General features: G+C 39.3%; 1 protein-coding gene across 1 annotated transcript; it reads left to right on the top strand.

Moving 5' to 3' along the window:
• Window positions 1-12,763: 12,763 nt before the first annotated feature.
• On the top strand, window positions 12,764-20,105 carry ptger4a (prostaglandin E receptor 4 (subtype EP4) a). Its single transcript, XM_026930126.3, has 2 exons — window positions 12,764-13,744; window positions 16,384-20,105. The coding sequence occupies exons 1-2, from the start codon at window positions 12,965-12,967 to the stop codon at window positions 16,909-16,911; spliced, it is 1,308 nt and encodes a 435-aa protein (XP_026785927.1). The 5' UTR covers window positions 12,764-12,964; the 3' UTR covers window positions 16,912-20,105.

Raw genomic sequence — 20,105 nt, forward strand, 5'->3', positions numbered from 1 at the left:
TTACATGTAGTTTTCCTTCATTTATGTGCTAGCTTTCTCTCAAGAGAAAGCAAACAAAATTTAATCTTATAGTCAGTTTAAGAATTATTAGCACTCTTGATAAAGATGGATTTGAAAAGGTTATGGGAAAATGTGTTTCTGTTAGCTTAATCTCACACTGAAAATATGAGACATCTTCTTTAACTAAAGTAAATTTATTATAATAAAACAGTCCTTAATAATAATATACAGTCAGTTCCATAAATATTTGGACAGTGGCAAGTTACTCCTATTTTATCTATCTACCACAATATATTTGAGTTGAAATAAAATAATGTATATGAGCTCAAAGTGCAGACTTTAATTTGATTTACATCCAAATCAGGTGAATGGTGTAGGAATTACAGCAATTTTAATATGTGGTTCCCCTTTTTAAAGGAACAAAAAATAATCAGAAAATTGGCTGATCAGATGTTCCATAGTCAGGTGTGTGTTATTCCCCTCATTTCCCCTCATATTTCTCTCCATATTTTACTTACAAGTAAGCAGAATAAAAGGTCTAGAGTTGATTTCATATGTGGCATTTGAATTTGGAATCTGTTGCTGTTAACTCTGAAGTCCAAAGAGCTGTTACTGCTATGGATCTGACTGACTGTATTTTATGTCACAATGAATGGCACCACTGCATTGGTGCAACCCCTCTTTGCCATCATACAGCAGTGAATATCCTGTAGTCCTCTATATGATTCAGAATCAGGCATATGAAACTGCTTTTCAGTACAGAATCTCTACAGATCCTCCAGTATCACTGGATGCTCTGGGTAATGTTCTGCTTGGAAACCTTGGGTCCTGGCATTCATCTAGTTTTATTTTGACACATACAACCTACCTAAACATTGTTGCAGGCCAAGAACACCCCTTCATGGCAACGGTATTCCCTAATGGCAGTGGCCTCTTTCAGCAGTATAATGCGCCCTGCCACACTGCAAAAATTGTTCAGGAATGGTTTGAGGAACATGAAGAGTTAAAGGTGTTGACTTGGCCTCGAAATTCCCCAGATCTCAATCTGATCATGCATCTGTGGGATGTGCTGGACAGGCTAGTCCAATCCATGGAGGCCCCTTACAGGACTTAAAGGATCTGCTGCTAATGTCTTGGTGCCAGATACCACAGCACACCTTCAGAGGTCTTGTGGAGTCCATGCCTTGATGGGTCAGAGCTGTTCTGGCAACACAAGGGGACCTACACAATATTAGGCAGGTGGTTTTAATGTTATGGCTGATCGATGTTTGTGTGTGTGTGTGTGTATATATATATATATATACACCACAGTGAATTTGAAATGAAGCAGTCAAGATGTGACTGAAGCGTAGACTTTTAGCTTTAATTCAAGGGGTTTAACAAAAATATTTCATTAACCGTTTAGGAATTACAGCCATTTTTTCCTCCATTTTCACAGGCTCAAAAGTAATGGGACAATTGACTGATAAGCAGTTTCATGGCCAGCTGTGGCCTGTTTCCTCCTTATATCATGATAAATTAAGGAGATAAAAGGTCTGGAGCTGATTCCAAGTGTTGAATTTGCATTTGGTAGCTGTTCATGGGAACTCTCAATATGCCGTCCAAAGAGGTGTTGATGCAAGTGAAGGAGGCCATCATTAGGCTGAAAAACCAAAACAGACCTATCAGAGAGATAGCAGAAACTTTAGGAGGGCCAAATCAACAATTTGGTACATTCTTAAAAAGAAGGAATGCACTGGCGAGCTCAGCAACACCAAAAGGCCTGGGAGACCACAGAAAACAACTGAAGTGGATGATTGCAGAATTCTTTTCTTATTGAAGAACAACCCCTTCACAACATCTAGCCAAGTCAGGAACACTCTGGAGGAGGTAGGCCTATAAAGTCTACAATCAAGAGCCACCTTCATGAATGTAAATACAGACGGTTTACCTCAAGATGCAAACTGCTGGTAACACTCAAGAACACAAAGGCCAGATTAGACTTTGCTAAAAAAAAAAACTCTAAAAAAAAGCCTGACCAGTTCTGATGCAAGATTAACTTGTACCAGAATGATGGGAAGAGAAAAGTATGGAGAAGGAAAGGAAGGGCTCATGATCCAAAGCATACATGTGGAGGCAGTGTTATGGCATGGGCATGTTTGGCTGCCAGTGGAACTGGGTCACTGGGGTTTATTGATAATGTGACTGTTGATAGAAGTAGCAGGATGAATTCTGAAGTGTACAGAGCTATACTTTCTGCTCAGATTCAGTCAAATGCTGCAAAACTGATAGGACAGCGCTTCACAGTACAGATGGATAACAACCCAAAACACACTGTGAAAGCAGCCCAAGAGCTTGGAAATTAAATGTTCTTAAATGGCCGAGTCAGTCACCTGACCTCAACCCAACTGAGCTGCTTTTCACTTACTGAAGACAAATCTGAAGGCAGAATGACCCACAAACAAGCAGCAACTGAAGATGGCTGCAGTAAAGACCTGGCAAATCATCTCAAGGGAGGAAACTCAGCATTTGGTGATGTCCATGGGGTCCAGACTTCAGGTAGTCATTGACTGCAAAGGATTTACCTCCAAGTAATAAAAATAATCCTAATATTTATGATTATATTAGTTTGTCCCATTACTTTTGAGCCTGTGAAAATGGAGGAACTCTGTAAAAAATGGCTGTAATTCCTAAACGGTTAATGCAATATTTTTGTTAAACCCCTTGAATTAAAGCTGAAAGTCTACGCTTCAGTCACTTCTTGACTGCTTCATTTCAAATCCACTGTGGTGGTGTACAGAGGCAAAATTACCAAAACTGTGTCACTGTCCCAATATTTATGGACCTGACTGTATATATATATATATATATATATATATTACACACACACCACTTGCCAGTGTAGGTCCCCCTTATGCCTGACCTCACTAATGCTCTTGTGGCTGAACGGACAAATTCCCACAGCTATGTTACAAAATTGAGTGGAAAGCCTTTCCAGAAGAGTGGAGGTTTTTTATAACTACAGTCTGGAACAGGACATTCAAAAAGCACATAGAAGTGTGATGGTCAGGTGTCCACAAACCTTTGGCCATTTAGTGTATATAGCTGTGTAAGTTGACTGGTTTCACTACAAACTCAAAAGCACCCTGCTTACACAGCTGATGAAGGACTTTTTTCCAATATATACAGTCAGGTATACAAATATATATGTGTACAGTTAGGTACAAAAAATATGGACATTGACAAAGTTATTGTTATTTTAGCTGTCTACCAGAGTATATTGGAATTGAATTAAATCATGAATATGAACCCAAAAGGTAGACTTTCAACTTTAATTTAAGGGTATTTACACCCAAATTGGTGGTGAACACTGTAGAAATTACAGCACTTTTTGTGGTCTCTGTTAGGTACGCAGGGAGCCCCTAGCTAGCTTACGCTATCATATCTCATTTGTCTAGGGCTTAAGTATTAAATATCTGGCTGAGTCCACCAGTCCTAACAAAACTGGCACTATGTGGTGCCAATAACATGAGCGTGTGTCCTAAGTTATGAGTGTGTACTGTATATCTATGTTATATATAAAGAGGCCAACAAGGAGCACTGACTCACCACATCATAGTGTCCTGACTTTTGTCTTCGATATCTGAGTCAGCTCCTCCTCAACTCCTGGAGTCCGCAGCACCACAGATAGTTGATGAAATTCAATTCAATTCAATAGGGGTGGTTTTTATACCAAGATGGCTGAATGCAGATAACAAAGCGATTTTACCCGAATTTGGGTCCATGGCATCCACCAAATCTGGAAAATGGCCAGCATAAAAATAGGCTGCAAGACCCAGAAAGCCATCTTAAACTAAATTATATACTTTTCAGCAGCCCTGGATGGCACCAATGTCAATTATCAGTCAGTCTCTAGCCCAATAAACCTTTCCTAACAGTCCCCTCTTTTTTAAGGGACTAAAAATAATTGTACAATTGGCTGCTCAGCTGTTCTATGGCCAAGTGTGTATTATTCTCTCATTATTTCCTTTATAAATATGCAGATAAAAGGTTTAGAGGTGATTGCAAGTGTTGCATTTGAATTTGGAATCTATTGCTGTTAACTCTCAATTGGAAGTCCAAAGAGATGTCACTGCCAATAAAGCAAACCATTGTTAGGCTGAAAAATGAAAACAAATCCATCAGAGAGTTAGGAAAAAACATTAAATGTGGCCAAATCAACCATTTGGTACATTCTTAAAAAGAAAAAAGCACACTGGTGAGCTCAGGAACACCAAAAGGCCTGACAGACCGCAGAAAGCAAATGTGGTTTTTGTTGTGAAGAAAAACTCCTAAACAACAGCAAGTAGGCGTATCTGTGTCAAAGTCTACAATCAAGAGAGACTTCACCAGAGTAAACACAGAGGGTTGTAAACCACTGGTAAGCCTCAAAAACAGGAAGACAAGATTAGAGTTTGCCAAAAACATCTACAAAGCACATACAGTTCTGAAACATTCTGTGGATAGAGGAGACAAAGATCAACTTGTACCAAAATGATGGGAAGAGACAAGTATGGAGAAGGAAAGGAACTGCTCCTGATCCGAAGCATACCACGTCATCTTAAGGCGTGGACATGTATGGCTGCCAGTGGAGCTGGTTCCATTGTATTTATTGATGATGTCACTGCTGACAAAAGCAACAGGATGAATTCTGAAGTGTATAAGGCTATATTTCTTAGAGTCAGACAAATGCTTCAAAACCTATTGGACGGTGCTTCAGGCTGCAGATGGACAATGACCTGATGCATACTTCAGAAACAGCCCAAGCTTTTTTTTAAGGCAAAGAACTGCAGTGTTCTGCAATGGCCAAATCGATCACCTGACCTGAATCCAATGGAGTGGCATTTCACTTGCTGAAGGCAAAATGCCCCAAGAACAAGCAGGAAATGAAGACAGCTGCAGTAAAGGCCTGGCAGAGCATCACCAGGGAAGAAACCCAATGTCTAGTGATGTCTATGGGTTCCAGACTTCAGGCAGTCATTGAGTACAAGGATTTGAAACCAAGTATTAAAAATAACAATTTAATTCATAAATTATATTTGCTCCCTTAAAAAGCGGGGGGGATCCACATATAAAAAGTGCTGTAATTTCTACACCGTCCACTGATTTGGATGTAAATAAGCCCAAATTAAAGCTGAAAGCACTTTGAGCTCATATTCATTATTTAATTTCAACTCCAATACACAGCTAAAATAACTATAAATTCACCAATGTCCAAATATATGTACCTGACTGTATATATACTATATGGCCAGAAGTATGTGGATATTTGACCATGAACCCTTATGTGGACCTTCCCACAACTTTTGCCACAAAGTTGGAGGCACATGAATGTCTAGAATGTCTCTGTAATAAGAAGCCTAGCCCAAACTTGTTCCAGCATAACAATGCCCCTGAGCACAAAGCGAGCTCCATAAAGACATGGTTTGCCAAAGTTGGTGTGGAAGCACTCAGTTAGCCTTCACAGAGCCCTGACCTCAACCCCACTGAACACCTTTGGGATGAACTGGAACACCTGCACCCCAGGCCTCCTCACCTGACATCAGTGCCTGACCTTGCTAATGCTCTTGTGGGCACAAATCCCCACAGCAGCATTCCAAAATTCTAGTGGAAAGCTTTCCCAGAAGAGTGGAGGCTGTTATACAGTATACTGTAGCAGCAAAGGGGGGGGGGAGGGGGGGGGGGGGGGGGGGGGAGGGGGCAACTCCATACTAATGCCATGTCTTTGGAACAGGATTTTCAACAAGCAAATATGGGTGTCATGGTCAGGTGTCCACATACTTTTGGCCATGGTGTATGTAGGGTGTAATCTCTCCTTGTACCAAGTTTTTCCACTGTTCAGGGACATCTGACTCATTTAAAGCTGAATGTATGGGACAAATTCCTCCACTGAGGGCAGCTGAGATTTAGCTCCTTCCCAGATGTTTGATTATAATACATTTTACATCCTAATTAGAAAAGACAAACCTCAAAGTGGATCCCTTACAACAAGCTGTAACACAGCTAAGCTCATAACGTGTGTATGTTAAAATTCCTAATCAAAGAAAGTATCTGGCCATCAGCTGATCCACGCTACAGGCTTGCCTGTCATATTGCAATTTCATATTGCTTCATCTTTACATCCCTTTTTCAGATTATGGTCTATTATATTAACAGTCATCAAACAGTCATTATTCTTGGAACACTGCATGAAATTGAGCAACATGAACATATTAACCCTCACAACTAATATTTGGAGAAGCCTTCCCTTGAGAGAATAACATCACTGCGTCTCTTCCTCTGTAGTATAAGGAAGTGGGAGAAATTTGTAGAGGCATCTTGGGCCACTCCTCCTTGCAGAACATTTAAAGCAAATTTACATTCTTAGGTTGGTGCATGTGGATTCACACCACATGATTTAAATACTGTTCAAATACAGGGACTGAGATGGCTGTTGCTTTTGTGTTCCTACTACCATTTCATTATTGACTTGGAAGTGATTTTGGTTTCATTATCTTTTTTCTTAATCCATCTACTGACATGTCTTAAACACCTACCAGGAACAACCAGAAGGGCTAAAATATCCCCAACAAACGGTCCTAAAGTAACAGTGATTGGCCACACATATTTTACATTGAGCATGGGGGCTTTTCCATGTATTCAGACCCTTTTTTCCAGCAAACATGCTGATGGTGTTCATACGGCCAGAAATGTTTTGGTCTCATTTGACCACAACAGATGATTCCAATTGTAGTTCCAGTGATGTTTGGTGAAGTTGAGATGTGTTTTTATGAGGAAGGGAAGCCCTTCTTTTTTGCAACCTTCCAAACAGCTTGTTTGTATGGGGGTGGCATCTGAAAATTAATTCTAAAACTTGACAACTCCAACCTCACCATCATCTTCTCTAATGTTTATTATATACAGCCATTTTTTGATTTCCTGAATGGTGACAACAGTTCTGGAGTTAATTGTAAGTCATAAGGCCTCTTTTCTGTATATTTATGCCAGGCTTATTATGAACTGTCAGTGGAGACTCACATTTAGTAACAGGGATGGGTCAGGAGGAGCCATTTAGGTCAATTAAAGGAATATGTAAGAGCATTTCCACATTTATGGGCTATTAAATGTGATGTTCCACATATGCTGCATGAAGTGGATTCATCCTTTCCCTAACTGACAGATTCTAAATTAATTTTATGCAATATGGGCCTTTCCATTCAGATATCACACTATGATGCAAAACCAGTGTGGAACCAGTGGAATCAGTGACACTATTTGGTGCCACTGAAAATAGTACGTCATCCTTCATGATGAAGCCACTGCACCAGTGACACCACATACTGTCACTGATTTAAAATGGTGTGATTTCTGGATGACAAAGCACACATAGCCTTCTGTATCCTTCCTGATATTGGCAATAATGGCTTTGAAAATGATGTAGCCCCCTTGTACCTTATTTGGCCTTGTACCAAATAACAGAGTTATATTTGGTCTGTGAAGAATTTCTGTAATTTCTATAATAAGATACTGTGTTTAAACCAGTATAATACTTTAGACATTTTACAGTTGCTGCAGCTGTCTGGTATACTGGGAAAATATTTACCATACAGGCAGATTATACTGTATCAGAACAATGTTCTGTACAGCTACTGTAATAACACAGTAAAACATACACTATTATTACCTTTTTAACTTGTGCTCTACCATTTCTGTTACTGTTCTCACTGTTCATTTTAGCTGATTATTTCTTTCTTTCTTTCTTTTTTTCTTTCTTTCTTTCTTAATTTTAACAAGTTCTTTGTGTAGTTTGCTCTTATATATTTTTTGACTCTTTCAGATTTAATGTATTTAAGATCTTTATTGGTAATAAAAGAGTTAAACTAAAATCTGTTCTCCTGCAGAAGACACTGTGAATAAACAACAGGTTGCTTTCTCATGGCTTTGTTTGTGCTACACAATGCCAGAAAAAAACTGTAGGCTAGAAAATGCAACCCAGCATGGACAACTGCAATGTCACCACCATCTTCACCAAAAAAATCACCTACTAATTTAAAGATGTTTGTGTTTACTTCCTGGTTAAACCGTGCTGTTTCTACTGCTTTTTAAAATGTTGCTTATGCTTTAATTTCTGTAGCCTTCCTTTGAAAACAAACAATGTTTTGTCATTGTGGCAAATACAAACCTGCTAATTAGGCCCTCATATGCCAAATACTTGAAAATGATTGGTTGGAATGACCAGTGCTTTTTTAATGGTTATAATTTTTTTATCATTACGTAGTAGTATGATTTAGGGGCTATCATCATCTGCTACCACCCTGTTTACAATGAAATACATCACTTTTAATTTCCAGTTTAAATTGCCTGTCCCTGTTTTGCCACATCAACTTGGCTGCCAGTAAGTTACTGTTATTTATAAGTAATTTTTTTACAGTGTGCCTTTTTAAGAACGGAAATGATTCATCATGCATGTTGAAATACAAAAGGCTTTGTATTTCACAACTATGACGGGCTGTCAGGAATATAACTACTGTGATTTTTTTCTGCCATATGCAAAAAAAAGCCGTATACATTTGCCATATGCACTCGCAGTAAAGGTGTGTAAATCACAATGATGAATTGTTGTGCTGTTTCTTACCTCCAGCCTTGACGATGATAAAGCTCTGGATCATACTGTCCTAATAGGCAATATTAAGTCTAGATATTATTTTTAAACATATTGTTCCAATTTATTATTCCCAAGAAGTGGACCACTTAATCTGTACTCAGGAAACCAGTTTTGTGAGTTTTAAAGAACCAGTTGCTGAATATATATATATATATATATATATATATATATATATATATATACACTGTACTGCCAAAAGTATTGGGACACCCCTCCAAATCATTGAATTCAGGGGTTCCAATCACTTCTGTGGCCACAGGTGTATAAAATCAAGCACCTAGGCATGCAGATTGCTTCTACAAACATTTGTGAAAGAATGGGTCGCTCTCAGGAGCTCAGTGAATTCAAGCGTGGTACCGTGATAGGTTGCCACCTGTGCAATAAGTCCATTTTTGAAATTTCCTCACTACTAAATATTCCACAGTCAACTGTTATTTGTATTATAACAAAGTGGAAGCAATTGGGAACAACAGCAACTCAGCCACGAAGTGGTAGGCCATGTAAAATCACAGAGCGGGGTCAGCGCATGCTGAGGCGCACAGTGCGCAGAAGTCGCCAACTTTCTGCTTAGTCAATAGCTACAGACCTCCAAACTTCGTGTGGTCTTCAGATTAGCTCAAGAACAGTGCGTAGAGAGCTTCATGGGTTTCCAGGGCCGAGCAGCTGCATCCAAGCCTTACGTAACCAAGTGCAATGCAAAGCGTCGGATGCAGTGGTGTAAAGCACTCCGCCACTGGACTCTAGAGCAGTGGAGACGTGTTCTCTGGAGTGACGAATCACGCTTCTCTGTCTGGCAGTCCGATGGTCGAGTCTGGGTTTGGCGGTTGCCAGTAGAATGGTACTTGCCTGACTGCATTGTGCCAAGTGTAATGTTTGGTGGAGGGGGGACTATGGTGTGGGGTTGTTTTTCAGGGGTTGGGCTTGGCCCCTTAGTTCCAGTGAAAGGAACTCTTAATGCTTCAGCATACCAAGACGTTTTGGACAATTTCATGCTCCCAACTTTGTGGGACCAGTTTGGGGATGGCCCCTTCCTGTTCATGACTGCGCACCAGTGCACAAGCAAGGTCCATAAAGTCATGGATGAGCGAGTTTGGTTTGGAGGAACTGGACTGGCCTGCACAGAGTCCTGACCTCAGTCCGATAGAATACCTTTGGGATGAATTAGAGTGGAGACTGCGAGCCAGGCCTTCTCGACCAACATCAGTGCCTGACCTCACAAATGCGCTTCTAGAAGAATGGTCAAAAATTCCCATAAACACACTCCTAAACCTTGTGGAAAGCCTTCCCAGAAGAGTTGAAGCTGTTATAGCTGCAAAGGGTGGGCCAATTCCATATTAAACCCTATGGATTAAGAATGGGATGTCATTAAAGTTCATGTGCATGTAAAGGCAGACGTCCCAAAACTTTTGGCAATATAGTGTATATAAGTAAGTAAGAGTAAGTAAGATATTCCTTTATTTGTCCCGCAGTGGGGAAATTGCATTTAGCAACAGCAGGGGTACAGTACAGAAAGAGTATGCACACAAGAACAAGATAGATTAAAAACTAAGAAAATATATATATATATACACACACACACACATATATATATATATATATACAAAGTTACATGAAAGCTTATCTTTAAAGTGCATCATAAATATATACTAATGCATAAAAGCATAAAAATAGATGATAATCTCAAAGACCACTGGTTGAAAATGGGAATGGGAACTATTATTATGCACTTTGCCAACCAGCCAACAAATGTGTCTCCACATGTTGACTACTACAAAGGAATAATTGTTCCCTGTTGTTGGTATAGTTGTTATGCTTATAAATAGAATAGCCTTTGGCAAAACGCAAGAAGCCTCAAATGATAAACTGAAACCTCTTACCTTTTAAAATAAAGCTTGGCTCACTGTTAAGGTAATAATATCCACAGCAATAAACATTCAAAAGGCTGCATAATTGTGGTTTTCAGATGTTTTTTTGTATTTTCCTACACATTCCCCTGACATTTACACCATACACTATCTAAATAATGTGGAACAAATTATTAGTAAATCCATATCTGGCTGTCTGACAAGAGTCTGTGAGCTAGAGGTTTCACATGCATGCATGTTCTGTATAGGCAGGTTTATGGAGGACTTATCCCCTTGCTACCTTTCTTACATAATTGAGGGTTGACAGAACAAGAATATGTGAAGCCAAACACTCAGCATTCAATTTGACTAGCATACCTCAGTAATTAAACACTTTACTGGGAGTGAATTCAGGCAGTATGCATGCTGCGCCATGTCATAGCACAGTAGTACTTTCTTTGAATTTCTTTATATCAACTCGATGCATGATTTTTTTCAGGGATATATTTTCAGGCATGAGAGGATTGTGTTTTTGGCAATGGAGCTAATTGTGTCAGTGGCACTCATTTCATGGTTTGTCTGGTCTGTTGCTACTAGCACTGTGTTTATCTTGGAGATCAGGCTTCTCTTTGACACCTCTTTTAAATAATATTCAACTGCACAGTGTTTTAAGAACCATGTTACAATGCCTGTTCCAGAGTAAGCAAAGACAACATGCCTGAACAACTCGATCCAGTGCTCGCACATGCATGGCTATAAAGGATTTTGAGCACCTAATTCTTGCTCATTTGGAAGTATGCACATATGGAACCACTGCAGTGCATATAACAAACTAACAGGCCTGTTGATGATACAGTCATTCTAGGACTTTACCCCATTCGTCAGTATCTGAACAGTCTCTCTACTACTCAATGCCTACTTACTCATCATAGACTTCAATTCAACATTATTAAGGCCATTTTTACTGCTCATCAAATATTGTCCAACTGTTTTATTCTCTCCTTATTTTCCATATATTACACTTTATGTAGTTTTAGTTGGTATGTATGCATAGATTAATCAAATATGAATATCATCTTGCTGTGTCAATTAAGTATCCTATTTCGAATCTTTGAACTCAGTCAAGTCTGAATATGAACAGATTATGCCTATCTGCATGCTTTTTATAAACATCATTTCAACATTTTACACAGTTAACACCATTATATATCTTATTAGACTTCAGAACGTAAAGGTAAACCTGGCAGTTTGCTACCTGATTCTTTCTACTGCGAGTAATATAAAGCTTGCCAAGGATACTAGTACAAGCTCTCACACCCTGCTACTCATAACAGGAACACCCCAGGGCTTTTTTTCCCTTCTCTATTCACAAACAGATTCGCTAGTCATAACTCAGCCTACATTTTCAGATAGGATCCCACTACTGTTGAGCAGTGAGGACGTATCTCTTAATGGCAGGTTACCCATGCTGCAAGCTGTGCATAGGTAATGCTCAGGAAGTTCACATCAGAATTAACAACCAGCCAATCAATGACCATTATAAACTCTAAACCCTAAAATATGCATTACGTTATAAAGACAGTTGAACACTAGCAAGAAAACCTGGCTGAGACTCTATTTTCTAAGATGACTAAAGACGTACAGTAGTGTCTAATCTGTTTTGAGGGTTTTTTCTGAGCATATAAAAGAACGAGACAGGAAACGTATTACTTTGGCTATCCCAAATGTTACATTTAAATTTAATTAATTATTTTTTAATTATTAACTGTTTTATTTTTCCACTTATTGTCCTGTCACGCACTTTATTATCCGCCTTTAGGCCTAACACAACATCTCCTTGGACCAGTCAGACCTGCTTTTTGATAACTTCTTAAAAAGTGTAAAAAATAGCTACAAACTACATCAGTGAAATTCACTCTAGAAAAGACGCTTGTCGTTATTGGTATCAGTGGAAAAAGGTAATTCACTTAGGATAACAGAATCACTCATACATGCCCTCCTGACCTAAGGTACCATTTGTTATTCTAGCTCCATTCAAGCCATAATACTAAGGTCACAGTCTGAAGTCGTGAGTTAGTGGGTAACTTCACCAACGCTAAACGTAGTTCGATTTAATTTAGTTTCTATTGAAACTATATATAGCCTGTAATTATTGATATCCTTTTTCCTGTATTAGAGTAAGAAAAACAGAGGCGGGGCAAACCTGTAAAACTTAAGACTCATATACACTCCTCCAACGCGCCTGCGCCAAATTAAGTCCCCGTGCGTCGCAGAAAAGAAAAGAAAGTAAGAAATTTTTACTGTCTTCTTTCGTGAGTTTTCTACTTTTTTTTCACACAGTTGATCAACTCAGTATTCCGGTTACGCAAAGGCAAGTTTCGTCGCGCGCAATATCTGTGTGCTTGTGAAAGAAAGCGCCACCACAGCGCACCGGGAAAGCAGAAGAGGCGCGTCCAGAATGTACAACGGCACTGGTTCTCTGTTAAGGATGGAACCCACTGTCCCGGTGGTCATGTTCATCTTCGGTGTGATAAGCAACCTGATCGCCATCGTCGTGCTGTGTAAATCCAGGAAAGAGCAGAAGGAGACGATATTTTACACGCTGGTGTGCGGCCTCGCGGTCACGGATCTTTTGGGCACGGTGCTCGCGAGTCCTGTCACTATTGTCACGTACGTGAAGGGCTCGTGGCCTGCGGGAGAGCCTCTGTGCCAGTATTTCGGATTCGTCCTGCTCTTCTTCTCTTTGGCCGGCCTGAGCATCATCTGTGCCATGTCTGTGGAGAGGTATGTGGCCATAAACCACGCATACTTCTACAACCAGTATGTTAACCAGAGGCTGGCGGGCGCCACGCTGGTCGCCATCTACGTCTCCAACGGTGTTTTCTGCGCCCTCCCGAGCGTGGGCTTCGGCCGGGTCACCATGCAGTATCCGAAGACATGGTGCTTCCTAGATTGGAGGACCGAGGAGAATATACATGCCGCCTTCTCGTACATGTACGCCGGTGTCAGCGTCGTCCTCATCCTGGCCACAGTCATCTGCAATGTGGCGGTGTGCGGCGCGCTGATGCGGATGCACCGCAGGTTTGTGCGGAGGATGTCTCTGGGCAGCGATCAGGGGAGAGCCACGGAGATCGGCAGGAAGCGCAGCTGTAGGCGCCTGGCAGGAGCCGAGATCCACATGGTCGTGCTGCTCATCGCCACATCTGCCGTAGTGCTCGTGTGCTCCATTCCTCTCGTCGTGAGTTTTTCATCCATCCGCCTATCATTGCACAACTTCATGGCACACCTTGGAAAACAGTGACCCCCTCAAGGATTCTTTGGATAGTTAAGTGTTCTTTGTTTCCTAAAGGGGTTCTAACTGGAAAACCCTTTGTTGTATGAATCCTCATTGAACCGTTAAGAATTCCCCCAGAGAGAAAAGCTGATGAAACATTTCGATATTTTTTTTTTTTTTTTAGTTTTTTTTAAAATCTTTTTTAAGAGTGTGGCGCAATATACTTGCAGCAAATTTTGCTTTCTGCATCAACACAAAAACTAAATAAACTTTACTTTTCTACTCAGTGTTTATCAGTCTACCAACCAATTGGGTTAAAACATAAATACCTATTCCATATTCTCCACAGTATAGTATGTAAAGACAAGCTGATCATTAGTAACAAACGTCTTCATGTCAGTGGCAGATGTAACTGTGCCACAGGAAGTGAAATTTAACTATTTATGACCTTTTATATTCTGATTTATTAGTGACCAAACAGTCCATAAATAAAAATCTAGATCTTAAATCTAGAACTCTTAAACATTTCTTCACTTGTCTCTCTGGGGGGAACCGTGAAAAGTTTTATGTAGAACCATTACCTTATCAGAAAGGGTTGTAAGCAGAACCTTTTTTTTGAAACTCAGAACTATTAACTATTCAAGTAACACTTGATGAGTCTCTGGAAGAACACCCTTTTCTAAGAGTCTACCTACCTTTTGAAATCAGTTAGTAGTGTAAGATTATCACTTTCTGAAGACATCTGTAGACAGATCAACTATCACAAAATGCACATTTAAATTTATAGACAAGGGTAATCTCAGAACACGTAACTTTTTCTCGTGTTCGTATTTTGCAAGAGAAAGTTAACATTGCTGTTACTAAGACAGCAGTGCCCAGATCTGGTCAAATAAATCAACCAATAAAATCAACATAATACAGAATAATCCACATGTAAAGAGTGCAGCTGAAAAATGTATTAAAATACAATACAGTATTTTGTAATTTTGATGTTAAATACATGTTGTAATGAGGCATGAAATCAATAGTTACACTTAAGGTGTTAAGGGTAATTCTGGTGGATGACGGCTAACAATAGGTATCCCCCACTAATCAACTGGTGCTATGCAGTAAATTAGAAAGGATCAAGCAATTATATTGTCACATCGGTTTCTAAAGTATTACTGAATATACTTGACCTATTTTCTCCAGTGTGTTGATGAGACTGTAATATAGCAACAATATTATAGCAGCTATGCACTCTAGCTAGCATCTGTCTCTCTAGCCAGAGGAAGATAGATAATAAAAGACATTACAGATCACATGAAACACCTATTAATAAAATTAGCTATCATTTTATCTTCATCCAAGCACAGTCATAATGTCACAATTTGAAATATTTTGTAAGTGAGTTTGTGAGTTACTTTTATGATTCTAGATAAATAAGATAAATGATAATACTATAGTAAAATAATAATACAAATGATAAAAGACATTTTGGGTTTTAGATCACATGAAACACCTATTATATATCCAGTAACAAGCTGTATAGAAATGAGCCAGGCAACACATTGCTACATCTCCATTTCCATCACTGTCAAGTCTAGGTGTCGGGAAGTTGATGCACTGTTCGTAAACTGTTCACAAATCCAAGGTGCAGCCTTTCACAAGTCTGTGGGCCATCGATAGCTGTAGAGCAGCACTGGGGCAGTTGCCAGGTCTAAAATCACTTAGATGAAATCATCACAAAAATATTTTCTGTATTTTGAAAATAGAGAACACACTGATACAAATAACATTTTTTAAAAATGAAAATCAAATAATCAAAATCAAGGCATCTAAAATCCCTCACGTGTTGTCACTATGCAAAGTATTTTCTGTATTTTGAAAGTACATAACAAATCATTTTGGAAGTCAAATATAAATGACAAAACATGTCAGTCAAATATGTTTTTTAAATGCATATATTAGAACTCCCCGTCCCTGGTAGTGACACCATGTGATCAAAATCATATGACAAACATGGATGTGTTAGAGATAGAGGCAAGACGTAATGCAAACAGGAAGTTCTTCAGAGCAAGAGCTATTTCCCAAATTCCATACTATGCACTATATGTGTATTTTATTATCTAGTACCCCTATAAAGTAGTAATGACTAAAATTAAACTTTAATATTTTACAGTAAACAGCAAAGACAAAGAACCACAGTCCTTCATGTAATTTAGCCTCAACAGTCTCCACAGGAAGAACTGGCAATTTTAAAACCCAAAATGTTCCCTCTAAGACAGGGGTTCTCAATTCCAGTTCTGTGGTCCCCCACCCTGTGCAGTTGCCCTGCTGCGACACACATGATCCAACTCATTAAGGGATTAGTGATGAGCCGATCACTTGGAAAACTGTGCTAGCCAGACAATCTCCAGGACCGAAGTTAAAGAACCCCTAAACATTTTGCTCTTAATTCATGTTTTTGGTGAGTAGTGGCCAGAAAAATTCAGACTCCAGCAGTTTTTGGTGTCTATATGTAGGAAAGTGCAAATAGTGATGCTAATTACATTTTCATTGTTTTATGCTCATGCTTCCTTTCCCCTATAATCCCATATAATTCTGAAACATCTTGTCTATAGGTGCAGGTGTTCATCAACCAAATATATAAGATTCCAGTGGAGAAAAGGTTGGACAAAAACCCAGATCTTTTGGCTATACGATTTGCTTCAACCAACCCCATTTTAGATCCATGGATCTACATACTACTCCAGAAAGCGGTCCTCATCAAACTCACAAAAAACATCAATTATCTGTTCTGCAAGATCATTGCTCGTGGGCAGCAGAAACAGGCCAATTTCCACTGGCTGGAGCGACAGCGAATGTCCTCCATTATCTCCAGAGACTCGCTATCACTTGTGTCTCAGAATATGAGGGAGGTCAGAAGCACTTCACAGACTTTTCTTTATTTCTCTGCAATAAATGAGCCTTACAAAGACACCTGCAGTTCAAGCTGCATTAGGTCCTCTCCATATTCTTCCAAACACCTTGGCTCAGTGTTTACCAACAGGAACCATTCAGAGAGTGAGGCAGAAACATGCCCTGTTAACCACACAAGTCATCCTTCATGCTTAAAAGAACCAGATCCACAAATGACATTAACTTTGTGAATTTCCAGGTGAAAAGTATTTAGTGCTAAAAAGCCAGGTCCGGTGGCATCTGTGAGCCTGTTTGCATTTATAAGTATTTTTGTTTAATTGCATTTGTAGCATTTTAATGGCAGCTGTAACATGAGTTTTTAACAAAGGATATTTAGAACCAGTCATGTCCTACACTACAAATAAAACTCTCAAATACTCTGAAAATCCCTAGCTACAACTACATACTAGCTACATACAATAATGATACATTTATTTTTCCAGCAGGGTTCAAACTGGTCACAGCATGATCAGAAATAAATTGTGCACAAACAAACCTACCAAAAACGTTTGTCTTAAAAATCAGGGTGGTAGTTTTTGAGCGTTCCACTTCCCAAAGAAATGTTATTTTCTTGCATAAATGTATGTGAGGTGCAATGTAACTATAATTTAAGCCCCAGTAAGCATGGTGATAAACTCAAAACATCCTCTGCAAAAGAATGTGTAAGGATGTCATGAGAATGAGAAGCTCATATTAGTAGAATATATGTAAATAAAATTTATGATTTTCTTCCTTGTTCTTAATCATCCTATATATTGTAAATTTTCAATAATAAAAATAGAAAAACTTTTTCATGATTTATTTGTATTTTCAATCCATTTTATGTATATCATACCAGAAGAAGGCTAACAGAAGGAATCAACTATCCCAATAATCTAACCCATAATCGTACTACTTGCTTCCACTCCTCAGTGGTCACCACTCCCTAGTCCATACTGATCTCCTTCACAGGAATGTGCACTGTACTTACAAGGTTAAAGTTGCCTAACAATCTTTGCACTGCTTGGACTAGTCACACTGCATGTATAAGGAAGTAAAACATTTGTTTCTTGAAGCTATGCAACTTTCCTTACTCCCACTCCTGCTGAGTTTGCTAAATTGAAGTGTTCAGACTCATGAGATTTGGCCTGAATAAGTGTGGGGAGTAAAAAGGGAAAAAGGAGTAAATAGAGTTCATACATTTTTTAAAGCTGTTTAGATGACCTATGATTTGTGACTTGACCTATGACTTGTCTTTTTTCCAAATATACAATACAGGCCCAATGTCTGAACCTTTAAGAGTTGATATAAAGTTTATGTAATGCTTTTTAATCATTGCACTTTTTTCTTTAAAATTTCAATATGGCTTGCATTAGTGGTAGCAGTATGGGTGCCATGCATGTAGACATGTATTGTCCTTCTTTCTGACAGGAATCTGCAATTTGGTCTTTTCAGCTGCTCAATTACTCAACAAAAAATGAGTGAATACACAAACTTAAATTCTTTGGGTGCAATATAAATGACACAATCCCTTTAACAGGTGTTCACCCCCTTGAACTAGTGTTACAACCTGGAAGAGAAACTGATTTAACTATGATTATACACCATGAATCTACACAAAATAACCCTCAATTCTGAAGTGTTTTGCAATGCTACATTTCCTGTAGATATGAATAAGTGTTTAAATGTAAGTGTGGAAAGGTGCCACCTTTCGCTCTGACCAAGATAAAGGGGCTACTGAAAATGAATTAACGAATCATATTTTCTTAGGAGGAAGACTGGCACACAGCACATTTGTGACTGACTTTGAGAATAAGCAGACTGTACTCCAGTAAGGCTAACTACGCATGTGAAGATGCATGATGATATTAATCCTAAAAACAAACATTCTTAAGGTTCAGGATGCAGACAGTTTTCAAGCCATGGCCACATTCCCATGCTAAAGATATCACTATTTACAAGTTTTATTTCAGAGTAAATATACACTATTTGGCCAAAAGTATTTGGACCTCATCCTCACAGCCATATGTGGGCCTTTCCCAAACTGTTGCCACAAAGTTTGAACCACAAAGTTGTCTAGAATGTCTTTGTATGCTGTAGCATTAAAATTTCCTTTCACTGGAACTAAGGGGCTGAGCTTTTTATGGCCCAGTTTTGGTCATACAGTGTTGTGACCAAGTAGCTACGCACAAGCCTAAGTATTGCCTCACTATGCGCAATGCCAAATGTCAGTTGGAGTGGTGTAAATTACAATGTCACTGGACTCTGGAACAGTGGAAACATGTTCTCTAGAGTTGCAAATCTGGCCTGGGTTTGGTGAATGCCAGAAGAACACTACCTACCAGAATGCATAGTGGATTCATAGAGGAGGGATAATGGTCTGGGGCTGTTTTTAAGGGTTTGGTCTAGGACCCTTAGTTAAACTGAAGGGTTATGTTAACATTAATGCTACAGCATATAAGACATTTTAGACAACAGTTTGGAGAAGGCCCTTTCCTGTTCTAGCATGACTGTGCCCCTGTGCATGGTTTTGGAATGGAATGTCCAACAAGCTCATATAGTTGTGATGGTCAAGTGTTCACATACTTTTGGCCATACAGTGTATTACTACTTAATAACTAGTGCTTTCGTAATGATGAGTTAATATGTGCGCTAATCCTAAAGCATCATGAAATAGTGCATAAAATAATAGGGGGCACAGTGGCTTAGTGGATAGCACTGTTGCCTTGCATCCCCCAGGGGTGGGGGCTTGAATCCCACCTCCGCCCCCGTGTGCACGGAGCTTGCGTGTTCTCCCTGTGCTTCGGGGGCTTCCTCCGGGTACTCTGGTTTCCTCCCCAAGTCCAAAGACATCTGTTGTAGACTGATTGGCATTTCAAAATTGTCTGTAGTGTGTGAGTGTGTGTGAAACCCCGTCCCGGGTACCCCCCGCCTTGTGCCTCGAGTCCCCTGGGATAGGCTCCAGGCTACCCCACGGCCCTGTGTAGGATAAGCAGTACAGAGAATGGGTGGATATTTATGTACACAAATACCAGATACTTTTGGCCATACAGTGGACTTTAAAACATTGTACCGAAGCATACTAATCTCCTGAATCTTTTCATTATTTTTTCTATCCACAAATGTAACATTTCATTACTCACTTTTTGATATTATATGTACTGTTTACAGCACAAGTTCACAGGCTAAATTTCTACTATTGTTTTAACAATAATTTTGCCATGTGCGGACAGAAAGGTCTAGGGATCTATTTCTATAGCCAAAGCACACACACAAAAATAAGGTATAAGCAAGGAATAAGATTTTGAATTGCAAATTTTGGTGTCTTTGTGACCACCAGCACAGGTGGTAATGTGTCACAGAGTGGCACAAATGTAAAAATGGGTAGGGTTTGTATGAACACATT

This window comes from Pangasianodon hypophthalmus, chromosome 8 (genome assembly GCF_027358585.1).
Source record: "Pangasianodon hypophthalmus isolate fPanHyp1 chromosome 8, fPanHyp1.pri, whole genome shotgun sequence".
In the NCBI taxonomy this organism is placed as follows: Eukaryota; Metazoa; Chordata; class Actinopteri; order Siluriformes; family Pangasiidae; genus Pangasianodon; species Pangasianodon hypophthalmus.

Excerpts from the sequence above, each read along its gene's own strand:
- ptger4a (XM_026930126.3), top strand. The coding sequence starts at position 12,965 with ATGTACAACGGCACTGGTTCTCTGTTAAGGATGGAACCCACTGTCCCG. Across the intron at positions 13,745-16,383 it reads TGTGCTCCATTCCTCTCGTC|GTGCAGGTGTTCATCAACCA; the intron begins GTGAGTTTTTCA and ends TCTTGTCTATAG.